Here is a 27921-nt window from a genome sequence, read left to right on the forward strand (position 1 = left end):
CAACAGAAGTTCCTGTCCCAATTGTCGTCATAAGATGAGGACTACCTGTAGGGGTAAAGATGCTGGCCTAGAAACCAGGAGACTGCGAGTTCTAGTCCCGCCTTGGGCATGAAAGCCGGCTGGATGACTTTGGGCCTGTCCCTCTCTCTCAGCCCAACCCACCTCACAGGGCTGTTGTTGTGGGGAAAATAGTAGGAGGAAGGAGGTTGCCAAAGAAATAAAAGATTAAGAAATGGCACAGAACTGCGTAACAAGTCTACTAACAAACCTCAGATCCCCTTGATAGACCTAAGACACTTCAAGGCATCTAAGGATTCTGCAAAAAAACAGGAGGAGTCTTGGCTGCCCCTCTTCCAACGCACAAATTTGATTCAGAGGTACGAGCTTTCATGAGCTCACGAAAGCTCCTACCTTTGAATCAAATTTGTGCGTTGGAAAAGGGGCAACCAAGACTCCTTCTGGTTTTTAGCTACCGCAGACGAACACAACTCTCCTCCTACAAGGTCTATAAGGGTGCTGTAGGTTCTTACCGATTTCTGCGCATCAAACATCAGGTTTTTATAGAACTGCGTAAAATGGCTGAAGGTAATTTCACCACGGACCTCCACCTCCTGCTCGGGCAAAGAGGAGAAAGGAAAGAGTTGATGAAATTTGCCTGGACTAGATGAGTCTCTCTCAACTGGCGCCCTCCAATGTATCAAAAGAGCAGCTCCAAGAATTCCCAGCATGGGCACCTTGGGCTTTCCTGTTCCTTATGTCAACAAATACCGACTTCACCCTCCTATCCACTGGCACTCAAGCCAGCTCACAGTGAAAAGCCCTCAAAACTCATAAAAGCCACAAGCCAGCTCAAAGCCTCCCTCAAGGTGTTGCAGGAAGTGCTTCTAAGTCTCTTCTGCCCTTCAGCTGAACGCAACGTGGTGAAGCTGGTGGTGGATTTGGGCCAATAAGCCACAAGAAATCAACCAAGGTGAGCTTCTTAGATGGTGCAAGGCAGCTTCTGCTTGGAAATCACATGCAAAAAGATCCCTAAAGAAAGGGAGAAGGGACCATGACTTGGCCCCGCCCCGGTGATGAGCACGAGATGTTGAGGGCAACATCTTATTACTAGGAGTCTAGTCCTTCAACAGTGGAAACATAAATGGATGGCTCTGATTACTCAGTGCACTGAAGACCTGATGGCACTTGGAAATTATGAACAAGTTGCTTACAACCTCAGCTGTAAGTTGCTACCTGCCCATCATAGGTGGGGATAATTATATCATCGTCATCATTGTTAGCTTGACGGTGGTGTGACTGCCTCTGAAGGCCATCTGCTGGGCTTCCTTGTGTAGCTGGTTGGCCACTGTGAGAACAGACTGCTGGATCAGATGGGCCAGGGGCCTGATCCAGCAGAACACTGCTTATGTTCATTATTATTACTGTTATTGTTGCTGTTGCTATAATACCCTGCCTTTATTTCTGCAGCTCAAGGCTACACAAAATCCATCCATCTATCCTGGAGAAAGTCTGTGTGGTCACTAAGAGTCAGCACTGACTGGATGGCACATAATCAACATTTCTGTGGTCGCTGTTGTAGTGCTTGCTTTTCTTTTCTTTTCCTTCTTGTTCCCCCCACTGTTGTTTCATTTTTGTTCTGCCTTATTAAATACATAAAAAGACAATTTTAAAAAATATTATCATGAAGTGACACCTAGTCACAAGCGCTTGTCTACTTACCCAACTCTGTGGGAGACATAAGTGGTCAAAAGACATGCCCACAGGGTGGACCTCAGGGCTTGGGTTAGAGAACAAGAGAATATAAGCCGTGCCCTGCTGGATCGGACCCTTGGCCCATCTAGTTCAGCAGTCTGTTCCCACAGTGGCCAAGCAGCTAGCCCACTCTCTCCCAGCAGATGGCCTTCAGAGGCTAAGGACTGTTGACCCATGGCACCTCTGCCACCCTATTCCTCATGTGTAGCCTGGACAAGGTGGAGGCCTGCCCAGGTTTGAGGTTCTGTATTTGCTGCTGGCGCTGGAAATGTCCAGCAGTGTCTAAGCTGAATCCAACAAATAAATGGATAAGTCTGCTTACCACAAGTTTATCCCGAAGGAATCTCATGTTAGGCACGCGGTAGTTGACCTGGGGCAGCGTGGCCTTCAGATCTTTGGGGCTGATGCTGCAACACAGAGAAAAGGTGTATGGGCATTCAGACCCACGCAAAGATGCTCACATCCCCCCCGTATTGCTTATTTCTTCCCTTTCCTCTCAGAGCTCAGTATCCCTACAATAACCCTACACGGTAGGAGGAAGCAAGAAAGACAGCATTCCTGGCCCATAGTTGCACACCCCTCTTCATGGTGGAGGGAGGGCCTGAACGCAGGTCTTGTCCCTGTCCAACCCCTCAGAGACTGCACCACACTACACAGAGAAAATAAATTTTGTGGGGACTACGGGGCCAACACCATTCAACTGAATCTGCAGATTTTTTTTAAATAAGATTTTTCTTTACCAATGTTTCCCAATCTCTGCAACTTCAAGAGGTGTGGACTTCAACACCCAGAATTCCCCAGCCAGCCATGGCCACCCATCTTAAAGTTGCCAAGCTGGAGAAACACTGGTCTATATGTTGTCCCAGATCCCAAACAACACAGGGGGACTAGAATTCGCTTGTGGTTTGCTTCTGTGGAGAACTCTGGCAGCTGCAAATAACATTCCCCCGACAGGCGGTCGCTGGGACAGAGACCCCTCCTCGGTTATCTTCCTCCTATCCACCTCTGCTGGAACTAAGCTGTTGTTCTCGGCTGGAGGCAGCAGGGGGCAGCAGGAGGCCCACCCCCAGCCCCCTTATCTCCTGCAACTCCACCCTCCCTGTTTTGGATAAGTTCAGCCCCTACTTTGTGGGTTCCAAGCTGAGTGCATTCTCCTACGGAAAGGGCTCCGAACCGCCCACGAGAGCTTTCCCTACGGCTGCTTAGTTGGAGAGGCACAAGCTAAGCTAAACTGCTGCACAGGACATGCCGGGTGTGTGTGTGGGTGGTGGTGGTGGTGTGTCTGTTCACAGGGTGCACCCCAGCCCCGCTCCTTGAGTGTCCAGTGAGCAAAGCAGGGAGCCCGAGGGGATCGCTTGGGCCCCCGAGCTGGCTGCACTCTGTGGGAAAGGCAAAGGCCATGGGGGCCTTTCGGACGGGGAGGGAGGGACAGGGAGCGAGCCCAGGGAACAGCAGCACCAGCAACAGGTATGCCTGCCTGGGCCTTTTAATCACAAGGCAATTCAGGCCAAGGAAGGTGGGGCTGTTTTCTGCATAACAGCCTTGTCTGTGCAAACACATCTGTTCTGGGACTCTGGCCCGGAATGGAGGCGGCACTCTTGGGAGGTGGCTGACTCCACAACAAGCACATGAGCATGCTCTGTGTGCGCATAGAGGTAGTCCTCACTTAATGACCACAATTGGGACCAGAATTTCAGTTGATAAGCAAAGTGGTCATTAAGTGAATGACCCGATTTTACAACCTTTTTTGTGGTGGTTGTTAAGTGAATCACATGGTTCCCTATTGGTTTTGCTTGCCAGAAGCCAGCTGGGAAGGTTGAAAATGGCAACCATGCGACCATCGGATGCTGCAATGGTTTTAAATGTGAACTGGTTGCCAAGAGCCCAAATCATGATCATGTGACCACAGGGACGCTGTGGCGGTCATAAGTGTGAGGACAGGTCATAAGTTGTTTTTTTTCAGCACTGACATAAGTCTGAGCCATTGCCAAATGAATGGTCATTAAGTGAGGACTACCTGTATTTCATTTGGGGCCCACCTTGAATGCCCCCTTCTTCAACCTTGCACCTTCCAGATTTGCTGGGACAACTCCCCCAGTTCCCCAATAAGGGGGGGGGGGTTGCAGCAGACAGCACCTGTTGGATTCTTGGTGTTCGCTGGTCTTAGTTGTTTTCCTGCATCTGTTTCTTCACCAGGCTAGGCAACCTCACCAGTTGCACAACACACATCAAGAACAGACAAAGGTTTGAGCAGGCCGCTGTGGTCACCCTCTTGACTTTTCTGGACCATGCCCTGCAGACACGCCCGAGACTTTGCTTTGTAAATTGCGCTGCCAGACTTGACGCTTCTAGCGTAACATGCCTGAAACCAGGCCGGTTGAATTCCAAACCGGATTAAGGTGTTCTGGTTGCGTCCAGCGCTGGCAGTCTGCTAATAGAATATTGCTACTGGGACTCAGAACAACATCCTCTGATTGATGTAACACCAGGAACCAAAGAGATGCTTCGCTCGAATCTCCGAGAGAAATTCTGACCTTTGTGCCTTGAACAAATCCCCTTGACCAGGGGTTTAAATGCGCAGATGATTAAAAGAATGTGAACAAGAGTGGAGTGAGTTAAAAATTAAGCCCCTGGGAAGCAAAAAGCAGAGCCATGACTTATTTTTTGCTAAGTAATCTCTGCGGATGAAAGCACATTTTCACCATGCTTTGAATGCACTGCTCTGTCTCCTATCTTTAGCTGAAAAACAAAACTCCTGGACCCTCGCTTTCTCCTTGTCTGGCTCCACATCACTTCCTATCCCCACACCCATTTCCTCCTCCCTTTCCTATCCCACATCCTGTTTATGCCTTGTTGGCATGGGGGCGGGGGATGCCCAGCCAGAGCTCCCCCTTCCTCCAGTGACATGCCTTGGCCTTTTCCCACTTCCTTCCAAAGTCTTTAGTTTAGACCTTTAATTGGTCTATTCAATGTTCCCTCTCAGGGAAGAATGTAAGTGCAGCAAGAGGACCGTCCTTAGTGGTTCAGAAATAGAGGGAACGATGTAAGGAGACCAGCCATGATGACCTCCTGAACAAGAACAACTGGATGCGTACGTTTGCATCCCAGAGAGGCTGCCTGAAGGTTGGAGAGAAGTGAGATGGATCACGAGCAAGGCTGGACCGAGGTGGGTGGCTGGGGAAGGAAGGGAAGTCCTTGCAAGGCAGGGAAGATCTGATCCTCAGGCAGAGGCTGCACACTCAGGCTGGCCGGAGTCTACTTTTCATTGAGATCCAAAACCAAGTGCTGAGGGTCACATGGGAAGGCTCTCCCAAACCCCCAAAAACGGAGGACCAATGTGCCTGGTCAACCACCTAGAGCACTCTTCCCTGGCCTGGTGTCCTCCAGATGTCAAAGAGCAGGAGTTTCTTCCATTGTTGGGGAACTCAAAATGTTCTTTCCAATGTTTTGGTGGTTCCTTTATTTGCTGGATTTATACCTTGCCTTTTCTCTGGGTGTTCAAGGTGGGGAACGCAAGAAGATGCCCTAATTTTATTCCCTACAACAACCATCTCATGGGGCAGGTGGGGCTGAAAGCAAGTGACCAGCCCAAGTCATCCAGGAGCTCCAGGGCTGAGTGGGGACTTAAACCTGGGTATTTCCACCCTACTTCCAACACCTTAGCTCCTACACCACACCAGTTGTTTTTTGAGCCCATTGATTTGTGTACCGCCTTCTGCAGCAATAGAAAACAAATCTGTTCCATCCAAGCAATAATGCCTCAGATATTTAAACAGGCCATCATATCATAACTTGTCCACACAAAGTGGCTTCTAGATCCCTCATTCACTTTAATTGTCCCATTTTAGATATATTCCATTTTGTCAAAATCCCTCCTAAGGGAGGCCAGGGAAATCTCACTGTATTTGAACAGAGCAGTGACATACCATCCTGGCAATCTAGACACTGAATTCCGATTGATGAAGCCTTGCAGGGTGTGATTCTGGCTCGCATTTAGTTTATAATCTCCAAAGAGGCTTGCAATATCCTTCACCACTGATTGGTGAGGAAGAGCTGTGAAGGGAGGGTTGCAGTCCTGTGAAGTGCTCAAGGACAGAAGAAGGAAGGAGGCAAACACCCAGGGAGCACCAGCTCCTCCCTGGAGGCCTCTGCAGTCTTCAAAGAGAACACTGTCCTCTCTACTCACCTGCCTTCTCTAGATCTGTCCATTGAATCGAACTGCTTCCTCAACCATCTGAAGAAAGATAAAGAGGTGTAAGTTTTAGAAAGGGGTACACAGGCAATAAAATTATCACATGGCATGGAAAACAGGGTGCAATATCAAGTCTCCTTAGGGAAATTTATTCTTAACAGCTGGGAGTTAACAGCTGGGTGCTTCTGGGGTGGGGGAGAGACACTGCTATCACTGCCCTCCTGCAGGACATGACGTAATTCTGCTGTGAAGGATTTCGGACGTTGTCTTTTTCTCCTCCCGAACACAGGAACATCAGCTCTGACTTGCTGGACCAAACCAGAGCAGGGACTACAAAAAACAAAAATTTGGGAGTGGACCATTATCTAAGGAAAACCATCCAGGTGGCTAGATCTGTCCAGCAGTGACCAGTTTACTTATGGAGGCCACGGGTTCTCCAGCTCTGTAGGTTTTTAAGAAGAGCCTAGACAACCATTTCTCGTAGCTGGTTCAACTGATTTTCCAGCACATTGCAGAGGGTGGGAGTAGAAGATCCTTGTGATCCCTTCCAACTCTACAATCCTATGTTTCTATTGGTGCATGGAATCCGGGGCTCAGCTCCATGCAAGAGATACAGAGCTAGAAGGGAAACCCAAGACATTTTGCAGGTGGCCAACCAGAAAGAGGGACCCTTCCCCAGTCCAACTCCAGAAGCCAGCCCAAGCAATAAATTACTCTGACTTTGCAATGGGACAAAGTTCTCCCTCCCCCATGAAGATAACAGAGTAGCTTCCACCCAAGCCAGGCAGCAACCGCTATACTGCCTTCTGCTCTCCATCTAACCTCAGGATCTGCTGTGGAAGGAGCTGCTTCTCTTTGACTAATGGTAGGGCCAACAGTGACCGTATTTAGGGTTCTGCATGAAGAGTCCTACCAAGGGAACCCCTAATTCCCTCAAAAATTAGCTTGGTGTATGTGAAGCTCCTTAGTAGAGAAGGACTGGCCATTTCCTCTCTGGAAAACTTCACTTTGGGGAGGAACAGCAAGACTGTTACTTGGTCCATCTCAGCCTGGGGACAGGAGAGAACACATGCAGCGCTGAGCTGAGGCCGAGGACATGAAAGGCAGGCCAGAGCCTTTTAATCCATTCCGGGAGTGTTCCTACCAAGAAAGGCCTGGAGTGACTGGAATGGGATCATTTGCTACAAATTCTGTACCATTCATGTTCTGCCCATATTTCCTCTGCCCGCACCTTTCAATCTGGAGCGGAGTCTGTGATCGCTGCGTATCTGTCACCAGCCAGTTCAGCCCGGCCACCCAGAGAGTCACGTCATCCTCGCAAAAAGCTGAAGAAGGAAGACAACATAAGGAGACAAAGAACAATAGATGGACGAGCTTATGCTGGAGATCCCGGCCGAAAGGAAGGGCTATCTCAGAAGCCTCATCTTGGCCAGGGCTTAAGACCTTGTTCCTCACACTCAGTGTCTACTGCATGTCTGGGTTCATGCAACAAGCTACACCTGCAACCTGGGTTAACCAAATCCCATTCCTACATTCACATATCCTGGGATGTCCCAACAAATAAACCATATGATGGCTTAATGTGTCAGGCCTGGTTCCCATGACAGACTGAACCACAAGCTACCCCATCCTGTTTCAGCCACCAGTCTAGCATGTTGTGAGAAACCACCTAGTCTTCATCATTTATCCCTTCAGTCACAATCCCTTCCTAGTCTGGTGGTCTTACTGAAAAGTGAAAAAAATCTGCTACTGCCAAGGAAGAGAGAATACAGAGAAGATCAGGTGGAAATATGCTGTCTTCCTCCTGCTTTTCATTTAAGCCACGTGATTCTTCTAGGAGAGGAGACCCATGCTGAGAGCTTGGCCAGGAAGGAGGAACAACACAGCTCTAAACAGGAGTTATAAGCCAAAATCTCAGGTCATTCCCACTTCCTGAGGATAGTAGGAACTGTATCTCAGAAGCTTCTGCCATAATTGATTTGATCGTGTATTACATTTTACCTTTTGTTTGTGGCTCAGAGTTCCATTTGTAGATGGGCGGCTACATTAACTTAGTTTCTCTTACAGAATTACATAAATTTTATCACACATAAAAGCTCAATGGGCAGAAAGTCACATGACCCTGACCAATACTGCCACTTTGGTGAATTGAAACAGTCCTCTGTTTTAACAAAATTATGGTTTCTACACTACCCTGAACCTCGCCCCACTGCCATTTTCAACCTTTCCAGCCGGCTTCTGGAAAGCAAAATCAATGGGGAACGGTGTGATTTGCTTAACAACCATGTGGTTTGCTTAATGACTGCAGTGATTCGCTTAATGATCACCACAAAAAAGGTCATAAAATCGGGTTGGATTTGCTTAATGACTGCTTCACTTAGCAACTGAAATTCTGGTCCCAATTGCGGTCATTAAACAAGGACTACCTGTAGTTCTGTATTCGGTCCACATTCATTCAGGATCCATTTTGTCTTGACCCTCACCCTTCTCATTTCAGTACACATGTTTCTTAAATGCTTCGTTCCTCTTGCTTTCCTCTGACTTTACGCCTCTCTTGAGGTACCCAGCTGTCACTTCCACTTCAGAAACATGCTTTCACACACAGCCATTTTCACTTCTTTAAACAAACATTCATTCCTTGTAACAAACAACAGACTACCCACTACCTTTCTACCAGCATCTGCACAGTCTAAAATCCCTCCATCCATTTTCAGTGCCCCCCACTCCAATTTCATGGAGGGGGTTCAGAAAGTTCCAGGCTTGATGGTATCAAAAGCTGCTGAGAGATCAAAGAGGACCGGGAGTGTTGTACTTCCCCGATGTCTTTCCAGAGAACATTCCCAAGCGCGACCAGTGCAGTTTCATGCTTGACCTGGCACATCGCTTGAACTGCCAAGGTTCAAATAATGCAGTTCTTCTAGGGTGGGAGGCCTATCACTTTCTTTGCAACCTGTCCTAGGAAGCGAAGGCTGAAGGTAAGTCTAAAATTATCCACAATACTCAAGTCAGGCAAAGGCTTCTTGAGCAGTGGCGGCCCCATAGCCCCTGTTAGAGGTCATGGACCCCCTCCTCAAAGAAATGTCGATTAATGCTTGCATCCCACCTCCCGCCATTTCATGAGAGGCCTCAACCAGCCATGAGGGGCAGGGACCCAGCCGGGAGGTGGTGGAGCTGACCCTACGGAGAGGCCAATCCGTTTTTACAGGACTCAGAGACTCAGACTGAAGCCTCTGAGATGAAGCCCCCATCATCTCCACTGGCACGGTCTAGCTAAAGTCAGACCACGCAGACCACCACTATGTAGACTTGAACATGAGTTCCTACTGGTGTCAGTCAGATGTGAGATGGGTTGCAGATTCTCACCCAACAGCCACCATTCACATTTGTTCCTGGGTCTCTGAATGGGACAATCTCTTTTTACATACTCCCTTGTCTCATTTCCACCCATCCACTCATGACACTCAGCAGAAAAATGTTGGGTCCTGATTTCATTCATTTAGAATGTTGTCCAATTCCCCCCAAGATCAGACCACCTTCATTCAGATTTATCATATCTTTCCCCTTCTCTTAGTTTCACAAACATACAGCTTATTTATGTTTCTTTCATTCATTCTTTCCATGTGTTAACTTTATCATATTCTTTGCCACCTGCTCCTCTTACATTCCGAGTCACAAACTTCTATATGCCATGGTTATCACCAGATGGGTCCATAAGTATTAACCATCAAGGTTCTGCTACAACACTTTTTATTAAGATAGAGTAGAGGTAGGTTGCCAGACTTAGCTGCACCCAAGCAGTATGCAGTATTCCCAGTTGGAATGGTAAGGACAGTTTGGGTGAATGCCCGAGATATAGCCAAATCCTGGTTTCAGGCTACTCCATGCAGGCTAGTATCTCTACTCTAGAGACCACCTTACAAGGATACATGCTGTTGCCCACCTTCTGCAATGTGCTCTACATGGGGCGGCCCTTGAAGGCCATCCAGAACCTACAACTGGTCCAGAATGCAATGCCTCAAGTAATATAAGTGCATCATATAAATATACAGTATGTGTATAAAAATATTCCCTTCTCATCCACATGGGTGGTATGTATCTTCGTCAACCTCGGGTCTTCTGCCAGAGGCCTGGGAGTTTGAGGGTTCTGCACAGGATCTCAGCTGTTCCCAGCACTGCACTCTTCTGGGCAGAGAGCTCTGATATTGCTCCTGGGATCTGTTGCAGCCACTCTTCCAGCTTGGGGGTCACAGCCCCAAGTGTCCCTACCACCACAGGGACCTTTCCTTTCCACATCCTCTCTAGTTCCTCCTTCAGGCCCTGGTACTTCTCCAGCTTCTCATCCTCCTTCTTCCTGATGTTGCCGTCACTTGGCACTGCTACATCTATCACCACCATAATGTCTCCTGGTCCTCGTCTACTACCATAATGTCTGGTTGATTGGCCAGTACCTGCCTGTCCATCTGGATGTGGAAGTCCCACAGGATCTTAGCCCTGTCATTCTCCACAACCTTCTGTGGAATCTCCCATCTGGACTTGGGAGGGTCTGGCCCATACGCTGTGCAGATGTTCCTGTACACAATGCCAGCTACTTGGTTGTGCTGTTCAGTGTATGCTGTTCCTGCCTGCCTCTTACACCCTGCCACCATGTGTCGGACTGTCTCTGAGGCCTCTCTGCACAGGCTGCACCTCGGGTCCGGTCTAGTGTGGTAGACCCCTGCTTCTGTGGATCTGGTGCTTAGTGCCTGTTCTTGTGCTGCTCTGAGCAGTGCCCCAGTGCTGTCTTTTAGTCCAGCCCTTCCCAGCCACTGGTAGGATTTCCCACGGTCAGCCACCTCAGGTATCTGTCGATGGTACATCCCATGCAGGGCCTTGTCTTGCCGTGGCACTTCCTCTGCTTGACCTTCCGTCCATGTCTGCTGCTGCCTCAGGCATTCTCTCGGCAGCTCATCTTTAGCGGCCATCTTGCTGATGTGCTCCTGGATGCTCTGGGTCTCATCCAGGACAGCGGCTTGGACACTCACCAGTGTCCTTACTTGATCTGAGCCCTTAGGTTGGAGGCTGGAGGCTAAGATCAAGTTTATATCTATCTCTCTCTCTCTCTATCTATCTATCTATCTATCTATCTTTTAATATAACATGAGGGAGCAACTGTATTTTGTGATTTTTATGATGTGCCAATGGAATGATTTATAGAAATAATGTGATTTTGGTTTAATATAGAGTAAGGGCTTCAGCCAAGGATCATTACCTTGTTGTGGTGCTGGAGCTTGAGCACCTCAGTGATGCCATGAGCTAAACCGTGAAGGGACACCCAAGACGGGAAGGTCACGACAGAGAGGTCAGACTAAATGCGATCCCTGGGGAAGGTAATGGCAACCCACCCCAGTATTCTTGCCGTGAAAACTAAATGGATCAGTACAACCAGAGATATGTCGGTATACCATCGGAAGATGAGACCCCCAGGTCGGAAGATGGTCAAAATGCTATTGGGGAGGAACAGAGGATGAGCTCAACTAGCCCCAGACGTGATGACGCAGCTAGCTCAAAGCCGAAAGGACGGCTAGCGGCCGACGGTGCTGGTGGTGAACGGCGAATCCGATGTTCTAAGGATCAACACACCATTGGAACCTGGAATGTAAGATCTATGAGCCAGGGCAAATTGGATGTGGTTATTGGTGAGATGTCAAGATTAAAGATAGACATTCTGGGCATCAGTGAACTGAAATGGACTGGAATGGGCCACTTCACATCAAATGACCACCAGATCTACTACTGCGGACAAGAGGACCACAGAAGAAATGGAGTAGCCTTCATAATTAATAGTAAAGTGGCTAAAGCAGTGCTTGGATACAACCCAAAAAACGACAGAATGATCTCAATTCGAATTCAGGGCAAGCCATCTAACATCACAGTGATCCAAATATACGCCCCAACCACAGATGCTGAAGAAGCTGAAGTAGAGCAGTTCTATGAGGATCTGCAGCACCTTCTGGACAACACGCCTAAAAGAGATGTTATTTTCATCACGGGAGACTGGAATGCTAAGGTGGGCAGTCAAATGACACCTGGAATTACAGGTAAGTATGGCCTGGGAGAACAAAACGAAGCAGGACATAGGCTGATAGAATTTTGCCAAGACAACTCACTCTGCATAACAAACACTCTCTTCCAACAACCTAAGAGACGGCTTTATACATGGACTTCACCAGATGGACAACACCGAAATCAGATTGACTGCGTCCTTTGCAGCCAAAGGTGGCAGACATCTATACAGTCGGTAAAAACAAGACCTGGAGCTGACTGTAGTTCAGATCATGAACTTCTTCTTGCACAATTTAGGATCAGACTAAGGAGCTTAGGGAAGACCCACAGATCAGCTAGATATGAGCTCACTAATATTCCTAAGAAATATGCAGTGGAGGTGAAGAATAGATTTCAGGGACTGGACTTAGTAGATAGGGTCCCGGAAGAACTCTGGACAGAAGTTCGCAACACTGTTCAGGAGGCGGCAACAAAATACACCCCAAAGAAAGAGAAAACCAAGAAGGCAAAATGGCTGTCTGCTGAGACACGAGAAGTAGCCCAAGAAAGAAGGAAAGCAAAAGGCAACAGTGATAGGGGGAGATATGCCCAATTAAATGCAAAATTCCAGAGGTTAGCCAGAAGAGATAAGGAATTATTTTTAAACAAGCAATGAGCGGAAGTGGAAGAAGACAATAGAAAAGGAAGGACAAGAGACCTCTTCCAGAAAATTAGAAACATTGGAGGTAAATTCCAGGCCAAAATGGGTATGATCAAAAACAAAGGTGGCAAGGACCTAACAGAAGAAGAAGAGATCAAGAAAAGGTGGCAAGAATATACAGAAGACCTGTATAGGAAGGATAACAATATTGGGGATAGCTTTGACGGTGTGGTCAGTGAGCTAGAGCCAGACATCCTGAAGAGTGAGGTTGAATGGGCCTTAAGAAGCATTGCTAATAACAAGGCAGCAGGAGACAACGGCATCCCAGCTGAACTGTTCAAAATCTTGCGAGATGATGCGGTCAAGGTAATGCATGCTATATGCCAGCAAATTTGGAAAACACAAGAATGGCCATCAGACTGGAAAAAATCAACATATCCCCATACCAAAAAAGGGAAACACTAAAGAATGTTCAAACTATTGAACAGTGGCACTCATTTCACATGCCAGTAAGGTAATGCTGAAGATCCTGCAAGGTAGACTTCAGCAATTCATGGAGCGAGAATTGCCAGATGTCCAAGCTCGGTTTAGAAAAGGCAGAGGAACTAGGGACCAAATTGCCAATATCCGCTGGATAATGGAAAAGGCCAGGGAGTTTCAGAAAAACATCTATTTCTGTTTTATTGACTATTCTAAAGCCTTTGACTGTGTGGACCATAACAAATTGTGGCAAGTTCTTAGTGGTATGGGGATACCAAGTCATCTTGTATGCCTCCTGAAGAATCTGTATAACGACCAAGTAGCAACAGTAAGAACAGACCATGGAACAACGGACTGGTTTAAGATTGGGAAAGGAGTACGGCAGGGCTGTATACTCTCACCCTACCTATTCAACTTGTACGCAGAACACATCATGCGACATGCTGCGCTTGAGGAATCCAAGGCTGGAGTTAAAATCTCTGGAAGAAACATTAACAATCTCAGATATGCAGATGATACCACTTTGATGGCTGAAAGCGAAGAGGAACTGAGGAGCCTTATGATGAAGGTGAAAGAAGAAAGTGCAAAAGCTGGCTTGCAGCTAAACCTCAAAAAAACCAAGATTATGGCAACCAGCTTGATTGATAACTGGCAAATAGAGGGAGAAAATGTAGAAGCAGTGAAAGACTTTGTATTTCTAGGTGCGAAGATTACTGCAGATGCTGACTGCAGTCAGGAAATCAGAAGACGCGTAATCCTTGGGAGAAGAGCAATGACCAATCTCGATAAAATAGTTAAGAGCAGAGACATCACATTGACAACAAAGGCCCGCATAGTCAAAGCAATGGTGTTCCCCATAGTAACGTATGGCTGCGAGAGCTGGACCATAAGGAAGGCTGAGAGAAGGAAGATAGGTGCTTTTGAACTGTGGTGTTGGAGGAAAATCCTGAGAGTGCCTTGGACTGCAAGAAGATCAAACCAGTCCATCCTCCAGGAAATAAAGCCAGACTGCTCCCTTGAGGGAATGATAGCAAAGGCAAAACTGAAATACTTTGGCCACATAATGAGAAGACAGGACACCCTGGAGAAGATGCTGATGCTAGGGAGAGTGGAAGGCAAAAGGAAGAGAGGCTGACCAAGGGCAAGGTGGATGGATGATATTCTAGAGGTGACGGACTCGTCTCTGGGGGAGCTGGGGGTGTTGACGACCGACAGGAAGCTCTGGCGTGGGCTGGTCCATGAAGTCACGAAGAGTCAGAAGCGACTGAACGAATAAACAACAACATAGAGTAAGGGATTGATTATGGAAAATTGTTGTATATCCTTGATGTTAAAAGTCGGAAGTCACCTCTTTTGGCAATTTTGAAAAATTTTCTCTTGTGTTTCCACACTTTTTTAGTTTTTTTTCCTTTGTAGTTTTTTTTTCTGTAGCTTTTATCTTTGCTTGAAACTTAATAACATTATTATATTAAAAAAGGTCATACAAGTGAGCTACACCCAATACACCCAAGTAACTTTACTACTTTGCAAGCTGCACTGTAGGCTTCCAGGTGCAATTCAAGGTGCTGGTTACCACCTACAGTACCAAGCCCTACATGGCCAGGTTATTTGTGGGAGTGCCTATCTCTGGTTAGTGCTGCCTGTCCTGCAAGGTCGCACAAGGTGAGCGTGCTCCAGGCTCAATCTTTAAAGCAGTGTCATCTAATGGCACCTGAGAGACACATCTTTTCAATGCATGAGTTCCACACCAAGGTTAGGGTAACCCCAACCCTGTTAGTCTTTCATAGACCTGTGAGGACTTGGCACTTCTCTCCTGTGTTGGGCAAACTCGGCCTGTTGCGAGAGAGAGTGTGTTATACCTAGCCATGGCTAGGTGTTCCTGTATTGATTGCGATTTGTTATATTGTGTTTTGGACAAGTTGTTGTTTTTGGTTTTTTAATCAATGTATGTTGCCCAGAGTCAGAATTTGTGGGTGGGGAGGCCTTACAAGTTATCTAAATAAATGCATCAGTAAATACATTCTACCAACTATGTAGCATACAGACACCAACATTTCATTTCAGATGGATCTGAGCATTATTTTTTTTTACGAAGGAAAAGAGGACTATGTTGTAGGGGGAAAACCAGGTAGAACTTTGCATTCTGCCTGAGAAACAATGCCTTAAAATTGCAGTCAGGTACACCACACCCCTCCGTGTTGTGTGAGTCACAGGAAGTTTATTTGTGTTGGCTGCACGCCACAGACAGCCACACGGACCTTGCCAAGATCAGATCCAAGATTTAGAAGCAAATCAAAATAAGAACTACAAGTCTAAAGTTTGAGATTAAACCAATTGATAAAAAACATGCTAATGAAATCCTATTTCCTAAAATATTAGAACAAATAAGCAGAATTAAAGATAGACAGATAAGGTCCCCGTGAAAGGTTTGCAGGTCTCTTGGTTACTTCTGCACCGCTGCTGGCCAAGAAAGGTGCCAATCTACTCCTTTTCCTCAGAAGAGTTCTGTTCTGTTGGGACCCAATGACCAGAAGCCAAGGGGCCGTCTAGGGATGCGGGAGGCCTATTACCGATTTAACCTGTTCCACAAATACATCAACAACATTTTAGACACCTCTTGAGCTAGCGGTCTTCTGAAACGTTCCTGGGCGCTGTGTGGGATCTTGGAATCTTAATACCAACCAAGCTTCTCTTTGCTTGGCTATCTGCCAGAGGATGACATCGTCATCTGGTGCCTTCAAAGGCTGGGACCACAGAAAATTCTGGGGATTGTAGTCCCAGCACATCCAGAGGGCCCCAGGTTGGGAAGCCTGGAGTACCATTTGCCAGTGTTCAAGGTCATTCCCAAGTAACATACTAACAACCATATAAGGTATACAGGTACCTCTCATATTGCAGGTAGAACATTTCATCCGATGCCAAATGCAGGACAATATGAAGTGGAAAAGGCATGGAAATGGCAATGTTCTTGGAATCTGGCATGGTCTTAGGCGTGTTGTAGAAGAGATGTGTTGCACACTTAAGCATCTAAAATCACCGCTGAATTAAGGATTTACAGCCCATAAGAAGGTGCAGGGAATTTTGCAGCCATGTCATCAAGATAGAGCTTTCAACCCTCCAAAGTTATTCTGATCTGAAGTCAGTCTGATGTGATCGTTGACTGAAACTTACTTTCCCGTTTTTGGGGATTTAATTTTCTTAAATGAAGCAAATCCAAAAATTCATAGTAAGGTGATCGGTGTTGGCATCTACCAAAGACCCCTCCTATTCAACCCCCTATGTGGCTACGGGGCCAGTAAGCAAAATCCAAAATGGTCACCGAAAGAGAGTGCCTAGCAAAGCTTTGCTTTCCATGGGGCCTCTCTAGGACTCATCGCAACTGTAGAAGAGAATTAGTTTAACTCCTTACAAATCCCAGATCTGTTTACCTCTAATCCTGTGAGAATTCATTTGCTCGCTTTTCCTGCTTGCCAGAAACATTCACCTCCTTTCAAGATTCAGTGAATCGTGATCCCCTGTAAAGGCTTTGCCCAAGAATTACTGCAGAAAAAATAATTCTCAAATCTCACAAAATCTTGACCTGCTAAGGAACATGACTGGCTGCCGGCTGATGCTGCTCTTTAAAGCTCCGTGCATTTAGGAACTTGGCTGTAGGGAAGCCTCTTCCTGCTGAATGCGTGGGAACATGCAGATAACGTTTTCAAAGCAAACTAAAGGAGGACTAATAGGGGCAACTCAACACCGTTAAAATACTGGAAAATTTATTATGGGGAAATGAAGGGCATAAGGGGACTACGAACTGCAAACCTTTATGCTACAATAAATACGTTAGTCTGTTCTAGGTGTCATAAAACTATAGTTGACATGAAGAATAATAGAGATATGTATTATTTAGTCTCTTTTCTCGTAACACCGGCAATCCACAACAAACGTAGGCATAATCTAAGAATGTGATAGAAACCTATTACTAGGAGAGGTGATCTGTTATCTATGTTACTTTGAGCAGGATGTAATAAAAGGCAGTGTATATTGACTTAACTAAAAACAGCAATTAGATCAGTAAAGGTTGCAACTTACTTCAGAATTACATCAAGCCAGCCTTTCCCAACTGATATGTTCCAGATGTGTTATGATAATTCCTAAAATTTGCAATCTCATCAGGGAGCACCAGGTTGGGAAAGAATGTTCTAGGCATTGTCTTAATTTTGCCATTAATGGCTATTTTTGCATAACTGATTCTTCCTAATATGGTGGCAGCACATGGCCATGAGGGACTTCATCCTCCTGCCTTTATGTCATGTTTTTATTCTGTCCAGTTGCTGCAAAGGAGGCTGTGGTGTTCCTCCAAAGTTCCTGATAGCTCTTCCCCACCACAGTGAAAATAATAAGAAGGAAAAATCTGCTGATCTGATGGTAGCACCACTGCAACTTAGGTTGGACCGTATCAGCCCCACCCGTTTCTAGTCCCTTTTAAAACCTAACCCATGTGGCTGCAAAGCAATCAAAATGGAAGCAGCCACAGAGCTACTGTCTAGAGAAGCCCTGTCTTTTGCAACTGTTGGTCAACTGGTCAGACCACGTGCCTGAGAAGTTACTTCCACCTCAGAGAAAAGCACATCTCTCTGGGACTATGTCTATTTACTTGTCTGGGTCAACTGTCTGGGTCTTAGAATTTGCATAACATGATAGAAGGCTCCCATCGCCATGACCTGTTGAGAAGTATCATCATCACCACCACCACCATCATCATCACTTTTTTGACTAAATTTACGTATTAAATTTAAATTTAATATTTAAATATTTAATTTAAGTGTAACATACATATAGCCCCAGGGAGGGAATGGATACCCCAACATAAATCAGGACCTCCTTTTCCAGATAGTAATGAAATTTGAATAATAAACAATCAAACAAACAAACCTATTTGAGGTAACGGCTACCCTAAGATTTAAGCCTTCACTGTTCCACCTTGCTGGCCTTGCCCTTTCTCATAAAGCTAAGTAGTTTTCGCCCTGCTCAGTCCTTGGATGGGAGATCATAAAGAAATTCTAGAGGTACAAGCTACTTTGGAAAATCAAGCCAACATCATGGAAGAAGCCAACAAGAAACTGTTTCCATATGATTGCCAAGATAACAACATGAATGCACCCATGAAGTCATGAGTTGAACTTGTCTCAAAGGGAAACTTCACATTGTGTATCAAGATGGCTTATGGAAAAGATGCCAAAACTCGAAGTCTTTCCAGTATATCTTTTCCGTCCAGAGTTTTCTCCCTCTTGGCCTTTGAGGACTTGATGAGTCCTGCACCCCCAAAATTAAGGGGTGTGGCCAAGAATTAAACTGGATTTCATTTACATTTAGCTAAAATTAACAAGAGTTAATTTTCAGTTATGCTTTTAACTATCTTCCCTTCTGTCACATCAAAAATCACAGGTGTTGAAAACTAGAGATTTGCGGGGTGGCATCCAAGGCTGGGGGGATTCTGTGGGGTTGGGGGGGTTCAGCTTGGGCTCCTCTGACTGTGTCCCCCTCTCAAAAAGTGTTTGCTACATTACCCTTCACTGACCAGCAACACTCAACGTCTTCAGCCTGAAGTCTGTTCCGTATAAGATGACAAAACACAGCGTGGAGTCCAGCTTCCGGGCTTCTTCTGGATAGCGTTCAAAATCCCTGGAATTCTTCCCGGGTCGGATCTCTTTGATTTCCCTGATGTCCACTGTTGAACAAAGAAGAGAAAAATGAGTAAGCTTAATATTTGTACAAAGGCTTGGCTGGGTTCGACATACACGCAGCCTCCTTCCTCCTGCGTATTCCTGGCGGTGTGAATCACACCTTCTTTGGAGGCTGCGAATCGCAGCAGCTTTTTCCTGCATCCCTTTTCCCCCAGCATCATGCAGAGCAGATCCTAACCTGGGCTGATTAGCCGGGGGTTAACACCACCCGCTCCCTGGTCCCATTTTCAGAGCCAGTCCCTGGGTCCCAGAAGATCGATTCCTTCTTCAAATCTAAATTTGAAAAATTGCCCTCGGAGGGCCTCATTTTCTGGTCATCTCAATGCTGGATTGCGTATTAACTGCGATGGTGCTCAGTGCTGCTTCTCTGGTCTAGCCCTCTGCCGACAGAGGTGGTCGGCAGCGTTTCCTTGAATCCCTGCCCAGTGGCCCTCTCCTGCCCAGGGGCGCAGCGACAAGGGGAATTTGAGAGCGAATTCTCACACAGTCCGAGAAGGAAAACGTGAAAACGGATCAGGCAATTTTCCCAATGGGGCCCGTTTCTTCCCAGAAGCGGGGGCCAAGGAGGCCCTGTCTGGGCCATCAAAAGAAAGAGGTGCAAAAGGTACTGGATGCTGAATCTTTAGGAAAGATTCCGTTTCAGCTTCACACCCTGTAATTGCAAGGATGGGTTAGGTGGACAGCCACAAAGCCGCGTCTTCTGCAGAAGTTTTTCCAGGTCCCCTGGTGAAACTGGCCAACCGATCCATATCCACCGTTGCCCTCTCCATCTGTTTCCCCTCCCACGTCTTATCCGCCCCCTCGCTTATGTCTTACCCTTTCTTTCCCTCTGCTCATCTGTGCTTCCTTCCGGTTAGTTCCCTGGTCCACAATAAAGCTTAACGCAGCCTCCTCTCCTCTAGGGCCTTCCGGATGTGACAGACTACAATTCCTACCACCCCCAAGGCTGCACGCCTGCCCTTTTTAACCAGGCTTTTTAAAAACTGTTTTAGGAGGATTTAAGTATTTATTTATTCATGCTGAGCCATGTCTTAACTGTTCCATTTTATCTGTGTGCATCTTTCTGGGCATCTAAGGTGACAACAGCATGGATGGACAACCAGAACGTAATGGAAAGAAAGAAAGAAAGAAAGAAAGAAAGAAAGAAAGAAAGAAAGAAGGAAGGAAGGAAGGAAGGAAGGAAGGAAGGAAGGAAGGAAGGAAGGAAGGAAGGAAGGAAGGAAGGAGGGATGGAAGGAGGGATGGAAGGAGGGATGGAAGGAAGATGGAGGGATGGATCTGGAACTGATCTTGGGAATTGCAGGGTGGAATTTAAGAGGAAGGGAGGGTTGGGCTGCATTTAACCATGGGGGTGGGGGGGTTGGCAGGCAAGGGCCACATTTGTTGGGGTGGTGAATTTCTAGGATGAAAGGCAGAAGAGTGACTTTGTTCATGGGGCTGAACCTCCCATAATAAATCTGCCTTACACTAGTGGGAATGACCTGCGTGGCCCTGCATAATTTTCTCCAGCCTTCTCATTTCACCCTTCTAACATTCCCAGGGATTGTGACAAATCAGGAAGCTGGGGCTCCATGGCACATCCCTCTCCCAATTCTTTTCCTGCATCCGTTGCCAAATCCATCACTTGGTCCCTCCATCAACATGTGAAGGGTTACTTCCTAGAGATGAATCTTTCCATAAAGAACAACACCCTCCAGATTATGGAAAAACAGACTGCAGAAGAACGCCTATGATTCTGCTTTTTTGCATTTCTTCTAAATGAGCTATGTTTTAACGGTTGCGTTAGTAATTGGTTTTGTCATGATAAGGTTTGTGTTAAGTGTCCTCTTGTAAACTGCTCTGGGCAGTGTTGAAAGAAAATAAAAACAACAACCACAATTAGTGATAAATAACAATAGTCTGTGATCAACAGTAAAAATAATTTTAAGGAAAAGGAAAACCATTATTCAGATATCCCCAGAGATGGGTCACACAAGGAAAGGTGGTTTAAGATGCACAGAGAACAATTGCCACTGGAATGAAAAACTGGTTGACTCAGAATTAAACTCTGTTTAAATCCATGGGACTCAACTCCTCAGCAAATCACTTCTGATTGCAGCTTCAGCTTACTTGAATAAATTAAGTTAGCGATGACCATTAGGACAAATTGCTAGAAAACGGTCAGGGTATTTTAAGATGGGGGGTCAAAAAAGTCAATATGGATGCCACAACACCATGCCTTTCTTCTGTGCCCTGCAAGCTCCCCATCTCACCAACCGTTGCAGTGAGCAAACCGGCTGCCCTCGTCCTGGGCACCTTTCTCTCTCTGCAGCACAAGTGGGGACGATACTCAGGCTGGCTGTTTCCCAGACCATCGGAAATGCCATCAGAAACACAGCAAAGCAAACAAAAAAATGGAGGGGTGGAGGCAGGATTAGTGCATGGCCAGCCCGAAAAAGAGATGGGGATAGGTCTCTGCTGCTGCCGAGACGGACTGGCACGGCCAAGTATTTCCCTGCCCACGCAGAGCTCGGTGCGACTGGCCCCAGAATAGCCCACAGTCTGCAAAAACGGAAAAGATGCCTTAAAAAATGCCCCCCCGCCGCCCCCTTCCGGAACAGTCACCTCTGAGGATCAACAGATCCTGATGATTCACAGCTCCAACTGGGAGGACTTTTCATTTTCTCCAGCATTATAAATAGGATTGAGTGGACTTGCAGACATTTCCAGCGTCTGAGAGAACCCCCCACCCGAAGGCCGGGGTCAAACAGGACGCCGATCCTTTCCCGCGTTTCTGGCTCAAAAAAGCTCGCTCCAGACTTGGCATCGTTTTCTGCTGCTCTCACCAACCCCCTTCCTGCTTCACCCCCAGTGATCTGGAAAGGGTGGGGGGTGAGCAAAGAGCCAAAGGTGATCAAGGAGGCATAGAAGCTTCAGTCCAGATCTCCCACTACCACAACACCGTTCAGGGAGGATTCGGCCCCATCTTCCAAGGACCTCAAGGGCTTCTGAAAACTCCCTTCAGCCTAGCTGGGGAAAGCTCCTGTAGTCACATTCCCCAAGAATGCCCATCCGGCTCTGCTTTATATTTAATCCAGAAAGCTATGAAATGGGTCCAGAACCATTCACCTGCTCCAGCCAGTGAGTCTTAGCGGTCTCCTGCCACGCACTTCAGAGAGTGCAATAGCCAGATGTAGCGGTACGTGGGAAAGACCTTGGGAGACGGGGCCAAGAGACGCTGCCAACGGAACGGTCAGATAAGAGAGGGCAGAGCCCGCAGCTGGATAGTGGGCAGAGCAAGAGGCTCAGGGGGGACCCTCCCTAGTTTCTTGGGCTGTAAAGGAGACTGGTGGGGGGAGTTGTACTTTCAGACCTGCAGGATTCTGTCAATGTAACTTTACAGTAATGTAGAATTAGTTCATCTGGTTGTGCTTCCTGTCTGGTCCACCTGGGAAGGCTGCACCAGGGAACCTATCTTGGGGCAGTCCCCAATTTGGTGCCACCACTAAGAAGGCTCTGCAGCCGAGGCTCCGGGTACTTTTATAGGGAGAGGGTGCAAAATGCAGATCCGGAAAACTCCTAGATCCGTCTCACACGCGCTGCCTCCAAGCCAGCCCCTTTGCCCCTGCTACCCCCCATAAACAGGCCATCAGTGGCTCGGCCTTCCCGGCATGTTAACAAACCACACAAAGGACCGCTGGAAATTGTGAGCCCCAACTGGCTGCTTTTAAAGAAACAAGTGGCTGCACAACGCGGTCATAACAAAATTTGCAGTGAGAATCCAGTTCCTTTTTTTAGTTTTAAGGGTTCAAAGAAGTGTAATGACAAGCTGGGGGGCAGTCCTACTGCTATTCAATAATGCCTTAGTGGGGGGCATCCCTTTTAAGCTAGCTTCAAATTAATTTAAATGATCAGTTCCTTGAATGATTTAAATGGCAGGTAGTCCGGGCTGTTGCAGAAATGGCAGCCCTCTTTTTTTTGAAAAAAAAGAAGGGAACCAATTTTACACCGTAATCACTTAGATTACTCTCTGGTTAGTCTCTAGTTCCTGGGGGTGGTTTTAGCTCATCCATTTAAATTACAGCTGTCTGCCTACAGGAGCCATTTCAGTGTAAACTTTCTCTACCTTTCTGGCACCCTCATTAACGTCTCCCCACCAACCACAGCTGGAGAGGGCAGATGGGTTGTGATTTTTGGCTCTGCGGGTTTGGACCAAAAGGGTTTTCAAATCAGCCTTTGCCAACCTGGCACCATCCTGATATGCTGAAACTGCAACTCCCAGAATGCCAAGCCAGCACAGAGAATTATGGGAATTATAGTACCAACCCATCTGGAGTCCCGTAAGTGGACCACTGGGCATCATTTATCAGCACTACAGCCTGGCATTTGAGGGGGTAGACAAAGGCTGGCATTACACTTGTGCAAAATGAACGCCCTGTGTCCACAATCCACAATATTTACCTCCTTGCACATTTACAGATATATCAAGCATTACTGCTGTTGCAAATGCTCAGTGTGGTTTTTTATTATTTTTTTGCTCAGCCCCTTGCATCTTTTAGTCATTTTTAAATGATTATTGAATCATTATAACAAACAAGCCGTTATAAGGAGAATGCAACAAGATTTTGTTATTTATGAGGAAGCATGGAAAAAATCTAAACCTTGGACACAGAAATTACTGAAGCCAATTTATCAATCAACCAGCGTGACACTTTCATATGTTAACACATCTCCAACATGGCAGATGAGCTTGCTTAGAAGAAAACATGGTGTCTCCATGCAAATCAGATGACTTTTAGGGAGCAATCTCTTTTTCGAAAAGTTTATTGTCCACCAAGCTTATTTTTATCGTTCTTTCATAAGACGTTTTTCTCCTTGCAATGAGCTATCCTGAATTGGGAAGGAGAGGCAAGTTTCTTAAACGAATAAAGCCGCATTATATAAATGCAATGCAGCCAGAAAAATTCAACACCCCCTCCCAAAATCTAAGAGGCATCTTATGATCTTTTGGTGGAAAGAGTCTAGGCTTGCTTTTGATATCCCTCATCTGATGCCCATGTGCCTACTGCCACAGTACACCGTTCCCTAACCTGATGTCCCATGGCAATGCTGGCCACAAATCCTCCACCCCAGGCCAGCAACTACCACGGACACCCTAAATCCCAACCATGCCTGAAAGCCAAAAACGTTCTTCAAATCTCAGTTCCAAACTTCACAAATCAGGTTTCCAGATCTGGAACCTTCCAGTCATGCCAAATACCTAGCGCAGCTGAAAAGGGTGTGTTTGGGTGCTTGTGTGTCCACATTTCTGTGCGCTGTGCCTGGTGCATGGGTGTGTACCTGTGTGCAAGAGAGAGTCCTGGCCCCCACCCACCGCTGCCAGGCAGCCCAGCCTCCTTAGCAGGCTTCCACCCAGGCAGGGCGGCCCTGGGCAGAAGATTCCTCCCTTGCCATGCGTGGAGTGCCAGGCAGGGATGGAGAGCTGGTTCCCAACCACCCTTGCTGCAGAAATCTTTCTTTCCATGCAAGGAGCAGGTCTGTTCCTCCCTGAATCCCGGGGGAAGGAAAGGAGAACAACGAGGCTGGCCCAGGATGCCTGGATCAGGTGTCCTGCTGGGAGCCGGGAAGGGTGTGGGAGAACGGCAGATGAGCTTAAAGAGAGCTGGCTCTGCGGCTGGCTCCGACCTGGAAGAGGATGGGGGCCACGCAGGACAAACAGCCACTAGGCTGCTGCTGCCCATCTGTGCTATGCCCAAAGTTTCTGGATGTTCTGCTAATCTCAGGGAAATGCCATGCTAGCATCAGGGAAGGACTCAGGTCCAGCGCTGGGGCGTGGGGGACCCAAATTCAGTATCACCTCTCTTTTGTTAAAAGAAAGATTCAGGGAATGGAGCAGGGGGACAGGGAAGGGCTGGCACTGTTTGCTAGGAAGGGAGAGGAAGACCAGGAGGGGGGCTGAGCTCTCCTAATCCGCCCCCCCCCCCACCGCCATTCCAGAGCCTCACTGGAGAGAAGCACGCCTTGCACTTTCATCAGGGAAAACTGGGAGAACCGAAACTCTCTCCAGCTCCTCCATGGGGAGCCGCCCCCCTTCCCTGTGCAGGAACTGGCAAATTAATAAAGCAGATGCATTTGTGCATGCAGACACACATGCCCCCTCACAGGTCTTGGAAAGGTCTTGTTCGAGCCTGGTCTTGCAAAAACGGTGTCTCTGGCAGATGGAGAGAGACGTACTTTTGCTCCACTGTTGAGGGAGGCCCAAGTGCGCCCACTGAAACTCAGGTTCCCCCAGACTCAGAATTTAGACTCTCCGAAGTTCGTGGCTCACACAGTTGCAGAAATCCCGTCTGAAACGCCAACTCTGCTTTGAATCTGGAGAGACTGGGGGACTCCGCACGGACAGGGAGAGCCAACCCGGTTCCAAAATTTCCTGCACCAAACAAGGTGGCAGGGTCACGGGGGACAGGATGGGGCTCCAAGTCAGCAGGGGCACTCATTTTATGATGCCCCCTTTCTCCTCTTCCTGGCCCTTCTTTGCTCTCCCCAAGCACCAGGCTACAGAGACACCACACAGAAACCGCTCTTCCTAGACCATTTTCTTGGGCTGGGTTGGAATCACCCTAAAGGCCAGACGCACAAGTCCAGCCCCTGCTTTCTACAGCGGCCAGCTGGATGCTGCTGAGAAGCTGGCCATCCACGCTGGAAGGTCATAACCAAATCTGCTATCTATCTACAGGCATCTGGTATCCAGCTGCGGCTGAATGCAGAGGCTCTCCTTATCTATTATTATCCATCGATTGCCACAGCCCCTGCCTCCGCTCAAATAGTTCTTTTGAAGCCACCAAGTGCATCTTGCGATAACAAATTTCCCACTTTGCCCTGCGGGTACCGCCAGACAGTGCGCAAAAGCTCAGGCGAAAGCCACACCGTGATTGCATGAGAACTTAAAAAGCGACTTCGAGCAGATGGACTTTGCCATGACAGAGAATGAAACAGCCTTTCTGCAGACCTGGGGAGGAAGCAACCCTCCCTGGTGCCCCCCCCCGCCTCACTTCCAGCTGGACTTGATGGACTCTCGCAGGCAGAGGGTTAGGGAAGAGAGTCGGGGGCTGGCCAGCCACAAAGAGGAAGCCACCACGGCATCGCGTGCATCCGGACCAGCGTCCGGCACGCAGCTTCCCAGGGTCTTGCCCTGTGGCCTTGTGCGTCCTCGGGGAAGGATCCCCCCTCCATCCCCTTTACCCACAGAAGGTGCTACTTCCCGGCACTGCACCCGATGGAGCATCAGCCGACTTCTTGCAAGCCATGTTCCCAGTGCGGCCATTGCTTTCCACACGGCATGGACACCCTCCCCTTTTCACCACAGGCATGCACGCCGGGCCCAGCACTCTAGGAAGCTCCTTTGTGCAATACCAGAGTTTTGACGTACCTCCTGCTCATGTCAAGAGCTTGTGCGGGAAACCTGTACAGGTGACCACGCCTTGCGCGCAGCTGCTGTGGTTAAGTTATTTCTGTGAAGAAAGACTTAAGACATGTGGGCTGCTTCTTCAGAAAGGGGAGAGCACTGCTAGGTCTTATCCTGAACACTGCCAAATCGAAAGGAGAGATGGGCGCTCTGCAGATAATGGTCTCTCCTGCGGCATTTTAGGATATTTATTTATTTATTCATTCATTCATTCATTCATTCATTCATTCATTCATTTATAATTTCAGTTCCAGTCAAATGGATCATAACTTCATTGGGGCAGGAACCTCTTTTACTATCCCGATGATTATATAATGAGAAGCATAGGGCATCCATGTAGATCTACACCAGTGTTTTTCAAACTGGGCAACTTTAAGATGGGTGGACTCCAACTCCCAGAATTCCCCAGCAGAATTCTGGGAGTTGGAGTCCACCCATCTTAAAGTTGCCCAGTTTGAAAAACACTGATCTACACTGATCCTCTCTGCCAGGAAAAACAGAGATTCACCAGATCAAAAATAATGAGCAAAAGTGTTTCTTGTGATAGGCTTGATCTTGGGCATTATTCTCACGCTCTGGAATTCCTTGCAAGTGAATTCCTCTATTTTTATTATCCTTTTGTCAGCAGGCAAAGAAATTTTTATTTCAATTGCAATTCAACTAAAACTGAAATTACTTCTATTCCAGCTTTTAAAGGACTTATTTGCTGAAATAGGTTTTGACTAGGTATGGATGGTGGCATTCATTCATTCAAAAACTCATTTCCTGGGTGCGCACAATACCCCGAACCATAAACTCAGCACATGTTGTGTTCACCTAACACTCCAAGGCGCAAAACGAAACCCCTAACCGAAGTTAAAACAACACAATTGTTGAGTTTTGAGCTGACCTGAACCAAGTTGGGTGCACAAAGCTCCATCTTTCTCTCTCTAAGAGATGTTGCAATCCAGCAGATAATAGTGTGAGCATGTAAGTCAGCTTTCCCCACCAGGTAGGCTGGGACTGCAACTCCCAGGATCCCCAGCCTGCATTATGGATCATGGCTCTGTAGTCGCATCTGATTCTCCCAAATCAATTCCAGGAGGTGCTTCTCAGCTTGCCTGCAAACAGGCACCCGGGTTCACCTCTCACTGCTGCCAAAACCCAGCCGTTTATTTATTTAGCCACAAATAGAGTAATCCTTTGTGCAAGGCACAGGGAGCCGTGGTGCCCAGCAGGGCAGAGTCTGTGGGCCGGGAGGAAGCAAGCAAGATAATAAAGCAGGAGATTGTTTGCCTTTAGGGACAGATTAACTTTCACCTATTCTTATTGGGAATTCTTACTCTGAATTAATCTTTTTAGGATTGCAAGGAATCTGGGAAGACCCACAAATCCCGACCCACAAATCTGACTCGAAGGCGGAAGACATTCGGTGTGGGCTTAGATTTGCGTGGGACAGTCTGCAACAGTTAAAGTGTTTTTATCCCTGAGAAAAACATTAACCACTTTATTCAACCTGAAAACTGTTTTGAAAAAAAAAGCAGCAGCAGAGCAGTCAAGCTTTCATTCCCTGGTTTCAAAACCACAGCATCTACAGCACAGAGCTCTGATGTGGCTGAATGCGCACCTCTGGCTTCTGAGCTGAGGGCTTCTTACTTTC

General features: G+C 47.2%; 1 protein-coding gene across 2 annotated transcripts in view; it reads right to left on the reverse strand.

The window, feature by feature from the left end:
* Positions 1-27921, reverse strand: part of LOC134494519 (1-phosphatidylinositol 4,5-bisphosphate phosphodiesterase gamma-1-like) — a 70793-nt gene that overhangs the window by 34291 nt on the left and 8581 nt on the right. The window contains exons 3-7 of one of the 2 annotated variants that reach the window (XM_063299741.1): positions 18673-18822; positions 7176-7269; positions 5939-5986; positions 2075-2159; positions 531-611 (exon numbers count right to left, since the gene is read on the reverse strand). In XM_063299741.1, the coding sequence (XP_063155811.1) occupies positions 531-611; positions 2075-2159; positions 5939-5986; positions 7176-7269; positions 18673-18822 (458 nt within the window). Of the gene's footprint in view, positions 1-530; positions 612-2074; positions 2160-5938; positions 5987-7175; positions 7270-18661; positions 18823-27921 lie in introns of those variants that run through there. The other variant, XM_063299742.1, reaches the window with a different exon arrangement.

This window comes from Candoia aspera, chromosome 3 (genome assembly GCF_035149785.1).
Source record: "Candoia aspera isolate rCanAsp1 chromosome 3, rCanAsp1.hap2, whole genome shotgun sequence".
Taxonomy (NCBI): domain Eukaryota; kingdom Metazoa; phylum Chordata; class Lepidosauria; order Squamata; family Boidae; genus Candoia; species Candoia aspera.